Source organism: Aythya fuligula, chromosome 17 (assembly GCF_009819795.1).
Source record: "Aythya fuligula isolate bAytFul2 chromosome 17, bAytFul2.pri, whole genome shotgun sequence".
Classification (NCBI taxonomy): Eukaryota; Metazoa; Chordata; class Aves; order Anseriformes; family Anatidae; genus Aythya; species Aythya fuligula.
In genome coordinates this window covers 2,798,700-2,819,434 of record NC_045575.1, presented here as the reverse complement: position 1 = coordinate 2,819,434, position 20,735 = coordinate 2,798,700, and the positions used below count along the sequence as shown (strand labels likewise).

The window sequence follows — 20,735 nt, the reverse complement described above, 5'->3', positions numbered from 1 at the left end:
CTACATCTAACCAGCATTTCCAGCTCTAACTTCTATGATTAATAATTTACAATCCACAGAATAATTTTTTAAAATTATTCCTGTACAGTGAGAAAAATCCTCTCTGGAGTATGATCTATTTCAAAGTGAAATACTTTTAGAGACCTGTACGCCCTCCAAAAACAAAACAAAAAAAAAACGTTGTAGGAAGTAAGGCACAAAGTTTCCCTACGAAATCATTTCTCTTCCACAATACCCATTAAGATTTTGTTACAAGTACAAACTCTACTTGTGTTTAATCACTCTAATCAGAATCTTGAAAAACAACATTCGATTATTTACAAAATAATCCATCTATCCACTTTAGATATTATCCAAAGTTCCAAAAAACCACATCAGTAGCAAACACCGTCATCTGTGAGTGACCACCTTACAGATGTATTTTGAGTGCTCCTGTCCCCATCCATGTTCCAGTCTTTTAACGCCGTTAAATTTAGACGAGTTGGGAGTGAGTTTGACACATTCTTCCTCTTCAGTAATACGGAGCTGTAACACCCCTGTGCCAAGATGATGAATCTCTGCATGGCAGCCTGCTTTGCGGTTATTCAAGCTGGTCTAGCAGAGAGCTAAACAGCTTGGCCTATTTGACTAGCTGTTAATTGGCCTCTAGGAAAGCCAGACTGCAAAATGAGAGTCTCTACAAACTGTAAGGCTGGAGAATATTTGTTTACCTCAATTGCACATTAGGAGCTGTTTCCAACAATAGACATGTTTTTTATTACTCCTTAAAACTATTTTTAAATGGCTATAACCCTCTTAAAAAGTCTCCTAGGGATTTGAGAAATTAAGCTAGAATAAGCATGACAAGTATATAAACTAGGCAATTTTATCAGGCTGTAAATCAGCATTACCGTTTCAACCACGTATTTATTCTTGTCTTAGCTGCTAAGACAATAACAACTACACCTAGCATAAAAATGACTTTGAATATCAGCAATCAAAGATGATTAAGCATTATATAGCAGCTTTAAACACAGCGAAACCTCCATAAAATTGCTCTCTGCAAAATGAAGAAGGGAAACACACCTGTATTACACTTTGATTTGAGCGTGGCAAATTACTTCGTCAATCACATCGTGTAATTTACTTCTGTGCTATACACAATGGAAAGATCAATACTGATGAGAAACTCATTTGCAGTATGTTCACACTGCCAAATTTGTGTGAACTACATACTGTACTGAGTCTGCTATTCTAGCTCCTGTATGAATAAAATTATTTGAACAAAGAAATTACAAAATTTGATTGGCAAAGCAAATAAAGTAGTACACACTGGAATTCTGTTTTGAAAACATTTGCCCCTTCAAGATTCCTGCGTGATATTTTTAGTTGTTTCGTGCGTTATTATTTCTAAATAACAGTATTGATTTTTCTGCCTCTTTCTCATCAAACTTCTGTATGCTTTAGTTGCAAGTCTTCTATTTTCTGTCTTGAACTTCTTGCTAGTCTTTGGCTGTTCACACAGCATTGTTATTATACAGCTGCCCACAAGCACAAGTTTGTGAACAAAGGCCTGGGGTTGGGCAAGACACAGCGCTGGCACAGCAACTTACAAGTGCTGAAACTTACTGTAAAGTTGTGGAAGTTCTGGGTTGTTGGCTTTCATTAGTCTCTTTTAAGGCACTCAAGTATTTCTTGGAGGGCAAATTATAAAGAACTGCAGATACTTTGAAGAAAAATAAATCAAACCCAACAAGAGTAACGGTCTGATCTGGGATTTCCAAATGTTACAGAACCCCTTTCCAAAAAATGGTGACAGGACATTTTTGAAGAGGCAGACATCACACCCACAGAACCTTCCCACAGGATCACGGTAGTAGTGACTTTTCAAAGACACTTCACTGTAGCTGCCCAATAAGATCCTGAAAGTTACCAAAAAACTAACGGGGCCTCCTGGTATAAAAGCTCAGGAGATCAAAGCTGCCCCCAGTTTCCCAAGCAGAAGGACCTGACATGAAGAAGCACTGCTGAGCAGTTGCAGTTCTAATAAAATGTGCGTGGCTTTGGGTTGCTCAGGTCCTGTGGGAACAAGATGCCAGCTCTCCTTATATCAGGAAAAAGAGCATTTCCCTTCCAGACATCACTGGAAATAAATAAATTGTCTTTTCCATTCCAGTTAGCTGTGCTAGCACCCTTCATGGCAACAACACGCCTCTCCTTTGAGCAGCTGCAGCACGTATCCAGTGTGTATTGCTGGTTCTTACTTACAGCCACTCTAAAACCCTTCCTGTGCTGAGCTCCTTTGTTGAACTTAGCCACAGTTCAACCCTGGCCGCCAGTCCTTTTTCTGAAGGACTCCTACAGCTCATCCCATCGCCTTTCACTCTGCAAAAGAAGCTGGTGAGCCCCTTCCTGTTTCTGCCATCCCAACTTTTTTCTGGTCTGGTCCTTTTACTCTTTATTTATTTATTGATTTTAAAGATACTTCACAATCTTGCCTTGGGAACACCTATTCAAAGCTAGGCTGAGCTCCACTCTGGCCTTTATGGCCTTTCCCTCTACTTCTGCCCTCTGCTGCAGTCCCTCTGTTCTAATTCTTCCGAATTTCAGCTTCTGTCTTCATCTGTCTTCCACCAGGAATTCATTCTTCTACTAAAGATTCCTTCTCTTCATTACAATCACTGCAGGAAACCAATCTCTCCCACCACTGCTTTGCAGTGTGGAGACTAACAGGCCCTGTACCCCTGCGAAGCACGGGAGCACTCTGTTCCCGACACAACACTGGCAGAGAGAGGCTTGAGGGGAGGACACCCTTCCTCTCACTGAGCCAGAGATGCCTTTCGAAACAACACGTATTTGTCTCGGACTAACGCACTGTCACTGCAAGCAAAGGGATTTGGGGCAAAAGCCCACTTGGAGCCAGCTCTGTGCCCTCTTGTAGAGGTGAACACAATGAGCTGACATTCAACACACACCATTTTAAGATTTTTTAGTGAAGAAGCATCACAGCTTCCCGCTGTGTGTTTTGCCAGCCCAAATCTCCACAAACGCTTGACCTGGCACCTGTGCTTGCAGTCTACCAGCACTGTCACAGTGCAGTGCCTCCAAAATAGCCAGCCACAAAAAGCCCCATCTAAATTTGTACACACACTGGTCCGTATTTACATCAAAATGCTGTGATTGCCTTACACGGTTTATTTAATAGCCTAGTAAAAGACCGGCACTTCCTTCAGATGCTGCTGCTTCATGGAACTGCAAAGCATATGACAGCTAGGTGTCAAGCTTATTAATCAAGGGCATAATTTTCACTCCTCAAGAGGCTGCACAGAAACCTCCTCCAGATGTAATGCTCTGCTGCAGCCAGGTGAATATCCCCATTCAGACTAATGCCCCTGCCCAGACTCTTGTTAGCCCCATGAAATTTTTGCATTCTATGGAGTCATTGCAGAAGAAAATCCTGAGAAGCACAGAAGATGATGTTTCATAGTAAACTCCTCCACAGCTTTCTCAGTTCAGCTGTGGACAGTAAAACCATCCTTGTCCCATTATTCTCCAGCCCTGGTATCCATTCCAGGAGGTTAGCAGGAGTGTACTGGTACAAAGGAACTGCCCTGTAAAGGTCAATATGCTTGTGTGCACGAGGGAGTTTGTTTATAAAGGTTAGCAGGCAGACAAAAGATACAGAATGGGCATGGCTGTTGGAAGTAGGGAAAAACAGATGAGTAAACATCACTAAAAATCACCAACATTTGAAAGTCTCGTTATTTCATGTTTACCTCCTAACAATTCTGGCATGGAGATCCCATCAGTTCTTGTTTCTCAGAAAGGAAAAGCGGGGAGAGAGAGAGAAACGGGCAGACCACGGTCACAGAGTTAAGAAGAGAATCAAGTATCCTTACCCTTGTTCTGTCCTCAATTTCATAGATGCGAAGCTGCATGGGAACATTAAAGCTATGCAGGATATTTCCACCAAACACCAGAGAATCTACTGGAGTATAAACCGCATGTATCCACCCTAGAGAGGGAAAGCAAAGAACTGAGAATGCCTCGCACTATGTAGCATCACAGAGCAATTTACAATCACATTTTAACAACCCCATAAACCCCGTTCTGAGGGGGGAAGAGAAGTTAAGTAGCGAAAGGTTAAATAGTATGCTCATAGCCACTCTAAGACTAATAATAGCAGAAGGCATCTTATGATGCACAGTCTCACAACCCTCTGTGTGTTGAGTTCTTCTATTTATCCACAGAACGGTTTCAGTGTTTACTGAGAACACGCAAGCTTGTGACTCAACCACATCCATGACTAAGAAGCAAACTCAGCCTGCTCAGTACACTTGGCGCTCAGATGATCTCCTGGCACCTCCACTAGGGCTGCAAATCATGTTGGTGGTGCTGGTGGGCTCGGGCTGCGCAACTGGACTGAGTCACATCAAACTTCTGCCATGCCAGCTCTGGCGCACACGTCTCCAGGTGTCAACAATTTCAGGTTATTGCCAGCCCTCCTTCAGGGGTGAAAGTTTTATGTTCTATTATCAACTTCCTGAAGCAGCAATTGGAAACCTTCCTCACTGCCAGCCCCAAGTTAAAGGACTTAACATTTCTAGTACCTGAGCTGACTGTTCTGACCCTATCCTGGAAGGGCCTGAATTCATTTCACGGGCTCCAAAGTGAGGGAAGAACTTTCTGCCATAACAGAAATCCAGATGTAGCAATTCAGGCAGCCACACACAGCTCGTCTGCTTCTGCATTGTTTGCTTGGTGTGCCAGCAGCCGAAGGCCTGGCTATGCAAGACTGGAGCCTCTGATCTCTGTGGTGAAAGGATTGATCCTGCTAATGATCTGGGCCCCATGGAGACCTGAGGCTTTTTTTTTTCTGATTTTTAATGAAAAGTATTACAGTTTATAAACCAGCAGATAAAAGCAACATCAGGGACAGTCAATTTTCTCCTAACTGGGCAGCACTTTCCATTAAAGCTCTGGTGGCTTTCCTTCACTTCAAGATCATTGAGGGAGCAGGAAAATGCTGCTCAGCCTAAAGGGCTCTCCAGCAAGCAGCCACGGGAGCCTTTTGCAGCAATCCCTAGACCCTGAAGGCCTGCAGAGGCACACCTGAGAAGTCCCCGAGCCCCAGCAGATGGCAGAACTGCAGCTTTCATTTAAGGGCGTATTAGTAGGAGAGTCAGGAAGGAAAAGAAATCAACATGAGAATTTTTTCCCTGGAAACATCACTCTGGATACATTTTTTCCTGAATGTTAACATCACAGAAAGGTTGAGGTTGGCTGAGACCTCTGGGGGTCACCTGCTCCAACCCCCCCGTGTGAGCCAGGCCACCGAGAGCTGTGTGCCCAGGACCACGTCCAGGCAGCTTTTGAGTATCTCCAAGGATGGAGCCTCCAGAACCCCTCCGGGCAGCCTGTCCCAGTGCTCCGTCAGTTCACAACTCTGACTCCACGTGGTAAATTGGATGCAGAGAAAAACGCAGGTGGCTCGTGGCTCTGACAGCTCTAGGTATTGCATCTTTCCTGCTCCAGTTAGCGTAATTTCAGCTACAAGCCACTTACTATCATCCAGCATGTTTATTACTTCCAAATCAAGAACGACCAACTAGAAAGGATTTTTTTTCCCTGTAAGGGTAGTACAGCAACCATGCATGTCAATAACATGAAAACACTTCACAGTTAGAGAAGTTCATCACCTCACATGAAATACATCAATCAGCCTGTACTAAGAACAAACTACTGCAAAATAAATGATACTCCTGATCCTAGTCTTCGGGAAGGAAAAAAAGATGCAAGGTGAAGGAATTTGGGGCTACTGCTTTCACGAGGTAATCGAAGACTTCTGCAGTTTAGGGGTTGCTGGGTCCCCAAAGCTGATTTATTGGATAGGTGGTACAACTCAGGGTCAATTTGTGTGATAATTCAGCTTCATTGCCAGTTCCAGGGGTGAACAAGCTGAAGCTCCAACAAGTGCAACGACTTATCCATGGCCACAGGGCTGAGCGGTGGCAGGAGACAGGCCACAAGCAGCCAGCTAGCAGCAGGACACTGAGGAGCCCTCGCCACTTGTTTACACCACACACCTCCCAGCATAAATCACTCAATGTAAACACAGACTGACAGATGCAACGAGGTATTTTAATGGAATCATCAACATCGTTCTAAATACAACCTGTTACCAGAGACTCACAGCTCGAGTAAGAAGAGTAACTGAGCTCTCTAGACACATAGGAAAGGTAGAAAGGTAAAATCCTTCATTTTAAGAAGAAATAAAATGAAACACCATCAGTGCTATTGTTCTTCAAGTGTCTGTTTTTAATATAACCCCACAGCAGCCTCTTCCTACAAATTTTATTTCCTCAGTGAAAATTTCACACTGGAGTGCAATCAATTTCATTTTTTTCTTTGCTCTTTGGGTTTCAGTCTCATCACACCTTCTCTGACCTCTCAACTCTGTCCCCATTAAATGTCACCGTTAACAGCCTCTAGACTTCCTCAGTAGCAGTCCCAATATAATTGAGAGAAGCTAGAAAAGACCAATAAATGCCTGTAGCCAATGCTCAAAAACAAAACAAAACAAAACAAAAAAAGTGTCCCAGACCTGACAAAAACTCAACAGAAAGCTTAATGAGCATAAATGTAGTTTCAATGTTGTCCTTACAGAAAAGCTGGAAGAGGTGCAAACTGAAGTCTTCCCTAAAATATGTGAGAAAACCTCTGGTTCTGCAGATCATGCACTGAATTTCCTACTTATGTTTCCAAACCAGGTAGCTACTCATTTAACAAACAATTAGTACCTTCAACTGACAGATGCAAACTCCTGACTTATGAACTAAGCATTAGGACCTTCAAGACACACGTATCTCTAGTAACTAGACTGAAAATACTGTTTTGTTTTTATGACACAGTTCTCAGTATTTTTTACAATATAGTTCTCAATAATAAAGCACTGAAATCCACCAGAAAGCCACGAGGGCCAGGAAAAAAGTTAAAATTAACCAGAGACCAAGCCACACACAGACAGCCTTTTACCGTAAAGCCCTTGGAAGTCAAGTTCCCCACTCCTACCTAAAGCAGAGCGTAAGACAACTTCCACGCACGGCTCAGGGATGAGAAAGGACAATGCCGTGGGTACTGTCCCTTCGTGGAGAAACAATGTGGAAGCATGGAGCTAGGGACACAGCCAAGCCCCAGGGACACCCTAACATCTCCAGCAGTTCATTTGCTCCCAGAGGGAGGATCCAGCCCACAGCCCCTCTACCAGTGAGAGGATGCAGGCCTGACAGAGGAGTCACCTGCTGGCAACACAGATCTTGGCCACCCGGTTGCTGAGCATTCTTCAGTCACACTGCGTCCCAAAATAGTCTCAACTCGCCTGAGGAACACTGAATATTGAGACTGCAAAGAAATGAACACAAAGAGGTGTGTTCCAGGGACGCGGGACACTATGTGCAAGATTAGACAAAAAAAAGAGAGAGAAGTGACAAGGTAGGAAAAAACAGAAAGATTGGCACAGAAGCTACAAGGGAAAAGAAAATCTCCTGTTCTAATATTAACAAGTCTGTGTACAGAGACAAACTGAAGACACCAGTACCAGAAGTAGGAGGAAAGAGACGAGCAGGAAACACTTCCCATGAGCATTGTATATTGTGAAAACGAGCTCTGAGAGCAGATAAACTTGGATGGCACATGCCATTAATTTCCACAGCTTCGATGCAAGCACGACTCAGAAATAAACTGTGAGGAGGATGAACGCTCACTGTGACCACTTGCTAACAAATACACCCACGTTGGAAGCTTCCCAATTATGGAGGCTTGTAAAGAGGAAGAGAGACCTCCAGAGGTGTGTGTAATCCCTAAGACAACAATGAAGGCCAAGGGGACTGCTTTGATATCATCCACATCAACACACCCTGCATGTCTCACTTCAGCTACGCCGCTATTTTGCTGGACAGACTGACAGGTCTGTTGACATGTGTATGGTCACATCACCGTGTCTATGGTCACATCTGCTCACCTGTGTCTGCATCTTTCAGCTCTCACAGCAAAATTTTTTCCACACAGCCTCCAACAGAGACACCTCTGAAGGGAGTCATCAATTCTCTCCTCCGCAGCTGCTTTCTACTGTCTACATCAACTCAGGTACTGCTGCACAACCCTGCATGTTCCATGGGTTAGCGCGAGACAGAAGATAACATCTCTCCCCTTGGCAGCATTCCCAAACCCAGAAACCTCTCTCTGTCTCTGTTCCTCTCTCTCAAAAAAGAAAAAAAAAAAAAAAAAAAAGGAAAAGGAATGCAACACAGAATACAATACCACAAATTTAATTTCATCCTTAACGCTAAAAAAGCACTGGAGCGTTATCGGAAGAAAGGGTTTAAGGGCAGGAAAAAAATGCTAAAGTCAGAGGAATAAGATATTGTTAATTTTTGGTTGAAAGACACAAAAAAAAAGCAGCACCTGCTGAACATTATCTAAAGCTACTGCTAGATTGCACAGATGTGACACCTACTGTGTGGCCTCAGGGATGAGTCAATAAAGAGAAACCTTCCTCAGAGGTGACTGGTTTCAAACCAGCCTGTTGATACCAGTTCCATTTGATCCCTGTTTGGTGAGGCCGAACCCCAGCTGCAGCAGATGCCGCTGAACCAGCACCCGTTGTCTAAGAAAGAGGCTAACGAGCAACTGAACATGGAACCAGCCACTGTGATCTTTCCTGTTGCAGCTCTTGATGATTAATGAGCATTTCTTCCTTCCCAAAACACCCCTAGCTTATGAAGTAAAACCAGCATTGGGCAGGAATCTTATTCAGGAGACTCAGAAATGCCCTCAGCTGGTTTACAGTTAGAAATTATTCCACTGCTACTAAGGTACACACGAATATTTAGATGTTATCATCTCTAGCAAATCAAGGAGGTAAAATTAACAGTAAAAAAAGCTTTTCTTAAGAGTTAAAAGAAAGATACTATCTCATTATCTTCTGAATTTTATAAAACAAGTATTATTAAACATTACAAACTTGTTAGAATATTTCAGGGCCCTGTAAATTCCTGCTATATCTTCAAGAATGGAATCGTCCTTCCGAGAATAATAAAGCAGAACATGAATTTATCAAGAAAGCTACAGAGCAAACGGACCACAAACACCAAGCCAAAACCATGGTGCATCCATTTCCAGTAGTAACTGAACAGGTATTTTGCTCTGTGATATACATACATACATATTTTCCTGTGATTCTACAGCAACTTTGTCTGGAAAAGCAAAAAATATGTAAACAAATTTTAAAAAATAATAATCAAAAGTGACAAAAGACATGTCCTTACGGGGAAGGATGCCAAGAAACCAGATATAATTTCTCAGACCTCAAAAGAATAATGATTGGGTCACAGTAGTACCCATAACCAAGTATATCAAGGAAACATCATCCTTACATTTTTAGAGTAAAAAATTAATGATTTTTGTCCCCAGTAATACAAGTAATCCAGCAATTCTCAATCTTACATAATTTGATAAGAATCAGGTAGAGCACTGCAGAGGAACAGAACTAAAATCCAACATTATGCTGTCACCTTCCATCTCAAAGTAGCCACTTGAGGCAAAAACTCTCTCTGATGCTCTCCGCTGATCTCCATCGCTTGGTCCCTAAAGGTTCCAGGCACGGAGCTTCCATTAATGTCAGTGGAAGCTCCTGAAATGGAAAAAGTGAACAGCAACCGAAAATAGCCAGGCAGCTATGCAGCCCTAGCACGACTCCCTGCAAAAAAATTTACCAGTCAGATTTTAATAGCCTGTCATTCTCCTTGATAGAAAGCCTCTGTGCTACCTTCTGGCCCCATTACACAATAATTCATCAAATACTGACTGGCACGGCGGAGGTGACCTAGGACCACACGCTCGTAACAGGCAGAATCTTATTGATAACCACAGATACAGTATTTGAAACGCTCTGAGTGCTTGCTAACCACAGCATAGAGTCTAGCACAGTCTAACACTTTCCAGCTACTTTCCTTCCCCCAAAAAGCGTTCATCCAAGAGAAGTCATTATTTCTGTATTTGACTGAGAACCAGAACTTTGGAGCACTCTAATGTTACCGCAATAATCATCACAGAACAATGAGAATATTTGGTTAGACCGTGGCTCATTTTTCATCTCTCAAGAAATTGAGAGATTATAATGGCATCTTTCCACGCACAAGGCCCCACAGCGTGTTATAGTAAAGAACATACACAATAAAACAAAAACTGCTTACTTGGTGGGGAACGGCTAACTGCAGGGTGAGACACAGCTCTCCTAAGTGTGCAGCAACACTAGGGAGAAGTTTGGAGAGGAGGCAGAAAGGAACACCGTGCCCAGCTGACAGCAAGTGACCTCACCTGGATTTTGATCACAGGAAAGCCTAAAAGCTTAAAAGCTCAAAAGTTGCCTACAAGATCTAGTGGCAGTACATCGGTCGAGTCTTGGAAATCAAAAATGCATGGTGGCTTCTGTGCATTTCTTTATGGACCATATTGGCCTATTACTTGAACTGCTCCTGTGAGATTTAAAGAACAGCCAAAGCACTCAGAATGGCCTGGCTACTTGACGATTCCCCCCAGAGACAGCTCTCCCAGCTACCAGTTCACTCACACTACAACATCACATCCCTCCCTGTACTCACATTAATGCTGCAGATTTGGAAAGCCTGCAGTAAAAGACACCCAAAGCAAGCTTACCCATGGTCAAGCTGACAGCAGTGTTGGTAACAACCCAAAACCAGCTGAGTTCACCTTTTCCAGGCACAATTACACACTTACTTCACAATATTAGCAACAGAGACAAACACTGCAAGACAGATTTCCCTCAAGAGACTACAAGCTGGCCTGCTTTCACAGGCCCTGATTTTGCATGCGCAAACATTCTTGAATTTCAGGTACAAGCGCCTACACCAAGCATAAACACACACACACACAAGAAAAGGTCACTTTTTTGGAAGAGAAGTATCAGAGGAAATTGAGAAAAAAGCAAACAAGTTTAGCATATTCCCAGCTACTGCAAGATCTTGTTTGTAGAGGACAACAGGGAAGGAGGAGAGAGACAATATCCCTGTCAGACCCCCAGCACTTACAATCAAAACGACACAGTCAGCAAGACTAGAAGACTCAAAAGAGCACCTGGATTGAAAAAAGGATCAAATTTTCATTTTGTGTATGCTTAATTTTGAGCTTAGCTTTAGGAAGCAACAGTGAAGTTTAGAAGTACACAAGAGGAATGAATGTGATGTTCAGAGAACCAAGATGGGAAGGGAATTCCATGCATAAAGCAACAGTTCGGGAAAAAAAATATATAGAAGAAGCACAAGGATAAAAGTGAGAGATAGTTGAGATGGTTTACAAAGCATGAAGAATGGAGTGGCAGGTGAAGGGCACGAAGGGGAGAGAGAACAGGTTCCAGTGAAGTTATGCAGTGATGTAAAACGAGAAAAATATTTATACTCAAAGCAAAAAGACGGGCACTAAAGATAGTCAAAAACCAGGTAGCACATTTTCATTGACTTAGTGAGCAGTACATTGCAAGCAGGCTGCAGGGGAGCAATCAGGAGATAATTGAAGAAGTGGCTGCATGCAAGCCAGAGACAAGAGCCTACAGAAATCCTGAGTGGAAGAAATCTGGAGGGACACTGCTCAGTCCATCCCTGCCACAGTGATGCCAAACACCTGAACATTTTCTCCATAACCAACACCACAATGGACTCCAAATGCTCCCACTCTGCACATCCTCAGTGCAAACCCCCACTGAACACACACACACACACTGTACAGAAGAACGCTAACAGCACAAACAATGCTGGACAAGCTCTAGATTTGATTGTGATTGATAAAATGTTGTGTCCCTGCTGAGACAATAGCTGCACACAGAGATTATGGTTTCCTCTTCAAGACCCTCACAGCTTACACAGGAAAAGAGAAAAATTCGCTCTACAAAGAGCTTCCCTTCTGTCTGGCAGGTAGGTCTGGTATGCAGTGTCCGCTACATCACAGCGAGATGTGTTACCTCGACCAAATTTCACCCACGTTAACACACAACCATATGAAAGGTTAAATTGTTTCTGATAAACACACACAGTGCCAACACCTAAGGGCCACAGCATTCTTCACTAATATCTTGTCCTTATGCACAAAGACATCTCCCCTCCTGGAGATAAACAACTGGATTTCTACAGGAAAAAAAAATTAAAATCATTCACTGTCTCAAGTAGTTACTGTAGCTTCCTCCCCCCTCTTGAGCCTTCAGCTGCTCTCACACCTTGAGCCATAAACCCCAACAAGTCATGAAGGGGTGACAACTGACAATTAAATTCTGACATCGGTTTAGATTGTACTAATGGAAAAGGCTGGGTTCCTAGTTAAATTATCACTTTACTGCAGACTTTACCAGTTTATCATCCTTAACTCACCAGTGGGAACTGGTAAAGTGGGAAGTGAGAGCTGGTAACAGTGCACCACTTGCTTGGAGAAGTCCTATGGGGCCATGAGGAGTGCAGCTTGGGTCCTACACAGGGCACTGGATACAGCATCCCTCTGAATCTCAGCTCACTTCCTCCACCCCATACTTAGGAAGGACTCCTAAAGCACTGCCAGATGCACTTTGACCCAGGACGACTCACTACGCTGATAATACCTGGCTCATTTTCTCCTTGATACCACAGCTGTGATTTGTGCCTTTTGGTGCTTTCCAGGGTTAGAAGCACAGGTAGAAATTAACTGGTTTAAACTTAATCCTGAAAAGATGAAGGCGGTGATGCAGAGGGAAATACCCTGAGGCCCTGGTGAGCACTATAATTATGCCTTCTGTAAGAATAACTCCCATTCTTGTGCAAGTGCTTTGTAGTTTCAGGGATTTACTGGATCTACTGCTGATCCTAGATTCTCAAAGAAACCTTCCATCTCCCACCAGCCCATGATCTTACTCCCCCATGTGTCTTGTTACAGTCTTCTCTACCGACTTCATCCTTTACCCTGTGATGATATAATAGCATCGCTAGGACCACCCCCAAAAAGGACTTGAAAATGAGGGCACAGCGGGAGATTTGATGCAAAAAGGCCCGTCACCGACACGTTCTCCATTCGCAGTCCAACTGAGCACTAGCTGAATCACTCCACACACTTTCTGAGGCCGGACCTGTCATTAGGAGGTATTTGCCTTGCGGCTGAGTTGAGGCTGGTTCAGAGGTTATCAGGCTCAGCTGGAAGTGGGGGACACGCTGCTTTTACAGGCACCCATCACCAGAAGCTGAGCACTACCAGCGGTTACTGAGTGCATACAAAACACATTCAAACATTAACTAGTGCGATACTCTCACAAACCAGAGGGAAGAGGTCACAGGAACTGACCTGTTTTACAAGGCTATGCTCAATTTGCTGACCTGGAACAGCTTTTAACTAGGCATTTCCACGCTCTTAAAACAAACGGGGAAATATTATCCTTTCACATAAGTAAGAGATTTGTGGAAAAGGTTTCTGACAAAATACACCAGAACAAAACCGTGGAATCCGTGAGGTGCTTAAGGAGAAATTATTCATGTATGCCTTTCAAACGTGGCACGGAGCCTAAAATGGCTGAGGTATTGGCATTTCTGTTCTTTGGGCTTTCCTAGGAAAACAGAAACTACAGTCAAAAAACACAGTTGGAACCACTTCGCTCCAGCCACCATGTTACAGTTGTGTCCCGTTCAGGCTCCCACAACTTGCTGGGTTCCAACTGCTGAGCATGACTGAACTAACAGACAGAAAGTCTTATTCGTAGGAGGCTGCTCACAAGGGAACGAAGATAAATACAAAGATGCAGTAACGGGATCTAAGCAAACAGCACAGGCACACTCAAACACCTAGTTCAAACAGTAACAGCACATTCTGACCTGCTTCAAGGGAAGACCTAATTCCTTTAATGGATTAACTCCTACACCCTCCAAGTCATTCTGCCTGTCACATCCCAGGCAGATTCTTGCCAAATGCTTACCAAACATGCAAATTTGTGGCCTTTGGTTGATGCTAATAATGCTCCTTAGTTAGCAGGAACATTATCAGTGTCTTCTCGTGACCTGCATTCTGTCTCCAAAATTTAAAAAATATATATAATAATCTTATCCCCACAGAGTAATTCTAGAAGCTGAAGAACTACCAACCAGTCCTTCTGTCATGTAAAAAGGCTATCCATATTTTTTTCCCTGGGAAAATCCGCTAGACAGAGGCAATGTATTATACCATTATAAAAAAACTTGCAGTCCCGTAATACTCAAAGAGAGCAAAGCCTGATATCATTGGAAATGAAGAGCGTTACAGATTGCACCATCCTTAATCCATTTTAGGCAGCAGAATAAAGGCCTAAAGCCACCAGCCTTCAAAGCAGCAACTATTTGGTTGCTTTGCAAGAAGAGGCTGAATCATGCAATGCAGCCACTGAGGTGGGCAGCAGTGTACAAACAAAGCACGGCTGGGCTCCTGGAAGATGCCCGGACTCAGCACGACCTCCATCAGACAGAAGTCTTGAAGAGTTACAACAATAAAATAAAAGTTGTTTCACCACAAGGCTCCATCAAGGACTCAGTCCACCTCAGACCACAGACAGAGGCAAAGAAGTAGGTTCCTGAACCGCAGGTGAAACTTGCCAGAAGAGTGCCAGAGGCTTGACATCTCTGGTCACTGAATACATTTAACACCAGTTTTATCTCAGAATAAGAAAAACAGAAAAGTACCTGTCCAATAAGACAAATAACAGTAACAAAAGACCCCGATGAGAAGAGGTGGACTGACAGCCCCAGGGACCCAAGTCCTCTCTCCTTTTCCCTAGCACAGCCCAAGTGATCACTGCATACACTTCCTCAGTCTGAATGGGACAATTGCTCGGAAATCAAGCGCATTCAGCTCCTTGCCTTTCCTTTGCCCAGGAAATACAGAGGTCAGCATGGGGTTCAGATGTGAAGAATTGTTTTACAGACAACTTTAGTCAAGCACAATTCCAGTGATTCCAAACCGAGTTAACAAACGATACCTGAAGGAATGAAGAACGTATAGCCTTGTTTCAGCTCAATTCTTTGGCATCTTTCCACCCTGTCTCCCAGAAAGATATCACTTTGCTTTCCTGAGAGCACCCATTCTTCATAAAGTTCTAGATTCTGCAGAGTAGGCGGAATCAGCCAGAAGATCTAAAAATAAAGCAACGATTTAACTATTACCAACAATCAACAAAAACACGCAACTGAAAAATTCCGAGGAGTTTATCGTGTGTTAGAGGAAGGAATGCATAGCACCCAGCCTGCTTTCTGCATAAAACACGTGATTTCCAGGTACTGTACACAGAAATCCAGAGCAGACAGCAGCAGCAATTAGTACAGGGGCTGGAAACGTCAAGGTAACTGTCAGTTGTCATCTCTCTTCCGTGAAGCATCTTATTCAAAAGCTGCCTGCACAGTTTACGTTCAGTTCAGAAAAATGTGTTGGCATAGCACAACTTCACTGGATGCAGATGACCAGTGCCTGTACCACAAAGATGTTCAATCTGCTGTATTTACTTCACTGCCCACCATATGCTGTCTACACTAGAATGAGGAAAAAGCAACCTAAAATAGCAAAGATGTGAACGTAGCCACACACACTGTATATTCTATCATTTCTGTATTCTGCAATATTTCAGGCTGGGTGTGCACACTAAAGGAACACAGAATCTCTAATAGGAAACTGAAAAGCTCTAGCTACAGAAGGAGACTTATGAGGGCACTCTGACCCAACAAGGGTACACACAGCCATGTACTCACTGCAAGACGCTTCTAAACCATGCAGCAATAACAAGCATAAAACCACCAAGGAATAACACATTAGATATTTCAAATAAAGCACTTGCTTGTTTCATAAAGGTGAATGGTGTCCGTCTAGTTCAGCACACTCCATGTACATCAACAAAGGTAAATGAAATAGACTGCTAACTGACTAGCCAAAAAAAAAGAAAAAAAAAGAGTGAAAGAGAAAAATGAAATAAAGCAACCCCATCCCTCCACAACAGGCACAGAAGATTAACAATAAATTTCAGACAAGGTTCACCTACCTTCCCCCCACGGAAAACGTGATACCACACTGAAGTGCCACCAAAATCAATATGAAAATCAGTGAAGCATCCTTTCACACTCATCAAACAGTACCTGAAAACAGAGCAAAGGACAAAAATGAATCAGTCTGAAACAGTATTTTTCATGCCTTAATTTGCAGAGGTAACATGTGTGATACTGTTTCCATCCACTCAAGTTTTTGCATTTATAGTACAGTGCTTTTTTTGTCTCAAAGTAACTATAATTAGGTTTCTGCTGAAAAACGTGCATCTTGAAGTTTGAGTCTGCTGCTCATACAACTAGAAAGAAAGCTTTCAGAGTTAAGGAATGGAAAAATAATAAAAGTTATGTTGTGCAGAAATATTTCTGATGCCACTGCCTATCCCTGGGGTGATCTCTTTAATGCTCTCCTTCGCACTGAGACACAACCTTCAGCAAAAGTTGTACACAAATAGCTTCAAAGAGCAAAGTTTTGAAAAATCTAATTTGCTTATAAATCCTCCCACACGTTTAATTACCTACTTGCCACTAATGCCATTTCCGCAAGGACCTGGGGACAGAAACCTCATTTGGCAGATTAACTCCTTTTTGTTCACATTTCTAGGCATTTCTGCATCAAAAGGCATAAAGGAACCAGCTGGCAGCAGTGCTGGGTATTATCAAATCCTCTATTTTTTTATGCCGTCTTGATTCAGGTTTTCAGAGCGGTTTAAAGTCGACATCACTGGCAAGATACACACGAGCGCTCATCTCGCTGCACGAATCTCAAGCCTCCAGCCACCATCTGTAACTAATGGCCGAAACACAGCCGCCCTTCTCACTATAGGCACCTTTGCAAACGCAGGAAACACACACCACTTAACCCACTAACCTCTTTTCCTTGTTCCGGTCTCCATTTCATGGCTTTTTTTTATTATTATTGTTATTATTATTAGGTTGTTGGTTTTTGTTTTTCTTTTTTTTGGTTACGGAAACAGTACCAGAAGGGGAGTTGGAGGAAAAAAATAAAAAGGAGAAAGAAAACAGGTTTCGTTTAACTGTGTCTTTTTCTCATCACAGTCAGGTAGGGAGAATCTCGGCAGTATGCAGGCGGCGTGCAGAAGTCCCTCTAGATGATAGGCTGGAAAGGACCTTACCATGTGTCTGCGGGAGGCTGGCAAATCAGCGCGGCGGTGGGCACATAAGAGCCCGCTGCTAAGCAACCACATCCCGAGCCCAGCTGACGGACCCGTGCGCAATGCTGTCATGAAGACGGTCGATTTGCGGGCTTCGAAAGGTCCTGCGCCTCCGTCTCGCAATTAAAGCCTCTCCTGGCGCAATTACGCCGCTCGCCCCTCGCCCGCTCTGGAATCCGTCCTCCTGCAGGAGCAGGAAGAGAGCTTTTTCCGCCCCTGGGGTATTTCAGATGCTTCAAAAATCACAGCCAGCCAAGAAGCTGTCTAGACTCTCAATATGCTCCATTTCAAAATATGAGTCCTTCCCTCCCAAATACATTTATTTTTTTTTATTTATTTCTCCTTTTATGTTTTTTTCTTCTACCAAGATGTTGTTGATTACAAGTCAGACAGAAATTAAAAACAATAAAAGGAGCCCGGAAAGGAAGTTGCCTTTCTTCGAGCCAAGCTGCAAAAAGTCACAGATTGAATAATTGCTAATAAAACAAAAAACAACATGGAAATTCGCAGTCTGCGGGCAGCGCTGAGAACCACTGTTTTTCAGTAAAAATTAAAATCCTGATGGAATCAATTATTGTCAGTTTGCAAAAGGTCAGATGTAAAATCCATCACATTAACAACAATTTTCTAAGCCTGGGCTACCTTCCTACAATTGCCCGCTGACACGAGGCGTTCTAAAAGGCGAAAATGGCCTTGCACCAGCCAGATTTTAGTCCTCAACAGCCAATAAAAGGAAGCTGAAGCTGTTGATCTGTTTGCATTCAAAGAGAAAATAGTGGGATTTATCCTACCATCAAATCAAAGCGTTTAAAAATTAGTTTTCTGAGAAAACACCATGGCAGAGAGAATGGTGAACACGCAACTTTTTGTTGTTGTTATTTTCTTGAAACTCCTCTAAGTGCAATTTCCACCCCAATAAAGGTGGGCTCAGTGTAAGAGCCACACATGGTGGTTAACAAAAACCTACAAAGCATTTGGAAAGCAAACAGTTTTCCTTTCCATCCGCAAACGAGCCATTCCACGTTTAATTTCTGCTGTTCATCGAACAGGGCTGCTTTTGTCCAGCCCCAAGGAGCTAACGAAGGGCTGGGGAGCCTGAAAAGCGATCTTCCGCCATCCAGCAACGTCCCTCGTTGCCAGAGCCTGGCACAATGCCTTTGCATTGACCTCTACAGCTTCCTCTTCCAATGTACACCGCAGTCACATGGGCCCCGCGCAGCTCCACGCCACGGCTAATCTTACACCGCTCCGCTCTAACCTCAGCGAGCGGTTTCTCGTCGCTTAACAGCTGCTAATTCGGGGAACGGCTCAACTTTTCAGGTTTTCCCCCTCACACACGCCCGCCCAAAAAGGGAAAAAAAAAAAAAAAAAAAAAAGGAAAGAAAAGAAAAAAAAAAAAAAAAAAAAAAAAAAAAAAGAGCCATCACACAGCATCCATGTTGAAAGAAATCTGGAAACTACATCCCGCTGAGCGCCTCCAGGTCACAGCTTCAGCGCCCTGGGCCGGAGCAGGTAACATGGGTGAGAGGAGCACAGCCCGAGGCAGCACTCGGGCAGAGCAGCTTGCCAGATGTACACCCTGAAAGCACAGGCGATGCAAAAGGATGCCCCAACTTTAATTTTCCTCGCAACGGCCACCACATCCAGCCCCTGCACGCTCCACTTTTATCTCCCTGCATAGCATCAGTTCAGGTTTTAAAATATGCAGCTGCTTGTAATCTCTTGGGGGGTGGAGGGGGAGGTTCCCTTCCCCACTGAAGAGTTTGTTTTATGCTCTCCACCAGCCTGGAATCGTTCAGGTTAACGTCCTGTTATTTTGGAGGAAGGATCTATGGTGCGAGGGAAAAGGGAGCTTTCCCCCCAAAACCTGAGAGGATTTGTTAGTTAGGGAAACGATGCGAAGGAACATGGAGTAACCTGCGAGTTCGCAGGGAAGAACAACCACAGAGACCCCCCGAAAGAGCTGAGGGGGGATGCTGCAAGCGAGGACAAACCGCTGAGCAAACACGGGGAGCAGCTGGGCACGCAGGAACAAGGCAGAGGCAGCGCTCCGGGAGCGAGCGCGGCCACCGCACTCCCAGGCAAACCCACAATGCACTCGCCACGCAGAGCTCCGAACCCGCAAGCAAACAGAGAAACAAAGACAGCAGCAGACACGCCGGGATGCGGACGCGCACAGGCGCAGGCACACGCGCAGGCAGGGAAATGCAAAGGCGCAAGGCACATGCACATGAACTCGGGGGAGACGCGTGAGCACACGCGGAGGCAGCATTACCCTGAGCTGAGCTCCTTGTCTCTCGCAAGAGGCACAGCGCACCATACGGCTCTATTCCCTCTGGCATTGCGAGGGCTCCCCTGCCACTGAGCTCAGCCCATAAACCACTCCCAAACCCCAGCAGAGGCTTCTGTTTTTTGTTCGGGCCAATGAGAAAAGTATAGCTCACTCTTCCTTCCTCCCAGGAGCAGCGCCGGCTGGTTGAAATCCCTAAGCCTGAAACCGAATACCGCACACCCATGAGCCAGCTGCAAGTGCCAAAGCGGGGGAGAAGGAGCAGGCCCCGCTCCTAACGGGCCTGACCCCCCCCACCACGAGCAGCAGCAGCAGCGCTCCCACACAGGGGCCCTGTAACCGAAAGCCACAAATTACGCCGCCAGACAAAAGAAACCATTGTCACCCGGGAGACACCGCTGCTGGCCGGCCTGCAACGCCCCCAGCCCCACAGGGCCCCCGCTCGGCCTCCTCAGCCTGGGGCTCCCCTCAGCAGGGAAGGCCCAAAGGGCTCCGGCCTCCCCTCACCTCATGGCCGCGGCCTCCCCTCATGGCCCCGGGCTCCCCTCACCTCACGGCCACAGCTTCCCCTCACGGAAGGGGGCCCTGGTGTCCCCTCATGGCGGGCACCCACCTGCGGCCGCTCTCCCCGGGGCCCAGCGAAGCCCCACAGCCCCGTTCCCCCCTCAGTGAGCCGCTCCTCCAGCCTGAGGTGCGAGCAAAGCAGCACCTATCAAGATGAAGTAGTAACTAATCATTAAGCTGGGTGCGTGCGCCAGGCACTTCAAAAAGCACATAAAAGAGCCGGTTCCTGCCCTGAGGGGGGTTACGATCTGAGTCAGCCAGACAAAAACAACACCCCAGATAAGAGCAAGCTGATTTTCTGCCATTCACCTCAGCCTGCACCAGAGATTTTGTGAAGCGGTGGCACCATCCTCATCCCACCCTCACCCCATTCCCAACCAAGGTGTCAGTAAAACCCCAAGCCCCGGTGAAATACCAAGCCCCGGAGCGCACATGATCCCCGCGTGCCTCCCGCCGCATGCGGGGACTTCGCAGGGAAGGAGTTATTTACATTCCAGCCATCAGATTTTGGCACGAGCAGCCCGCAGAGAGGAACAGCAGAACTGCACCCAGCTACCATTTCAGGCTGCCTGCAAACCTCGCCGCTACAGCTCGTGTCCAGCTAATGCTGGGAAGGTTACCTTTGAACTTTAAGATCTGAGAGGC

The 20,735-nt window shown here is 44.8% G+C and overlaps 1 protein-coding gene across 8 annotated transcripts in view; it reads right to left on the bottom strand.

Moving 5' to 3' along the window:
• Positions 1-19,586, bottom strand: part of KDM2B (lysine demethylase 2B) — a 74,547-nt gene extending 54,961 nt beyond the window's left edge. For 6 of the 8 annotated variants that reach the window (XM_032199162.1, XM_032199166.1, XM_032199164.1 and 3 more), the window contains exons 1-4: positions 16,933-17,162; positions 16,061-16,154; positions 15,011-15,164; positions 3,879-3,994 (exon numbers count right to left, since the gene is read on the bottom strand). In XM_032199162.1, coding sequence (XP_032055053.1) covers positions 3,879-3,994; positions 15,011-15,164; positions 16,061-16,144 — 354 coding nt within the window. In that variant the 5' untranslated portion in view covers positions 16,145-16,154; positions 16,933-17,162. Of the gene's footprint in view, positions 1-3,878; positions 3,995-15,010; positions 15,165-16,060; positions 16,155-16,932; positions 17,163-19,511 lie in introns of those variants that run through there. The other 2 variants (XM_032199163.1, XM_032199168.1) reach the window with 2 other exon arrangements.
• Between the last annotated feature and the right edge of the window lie 1,149 nt (positions 19,587-20,735).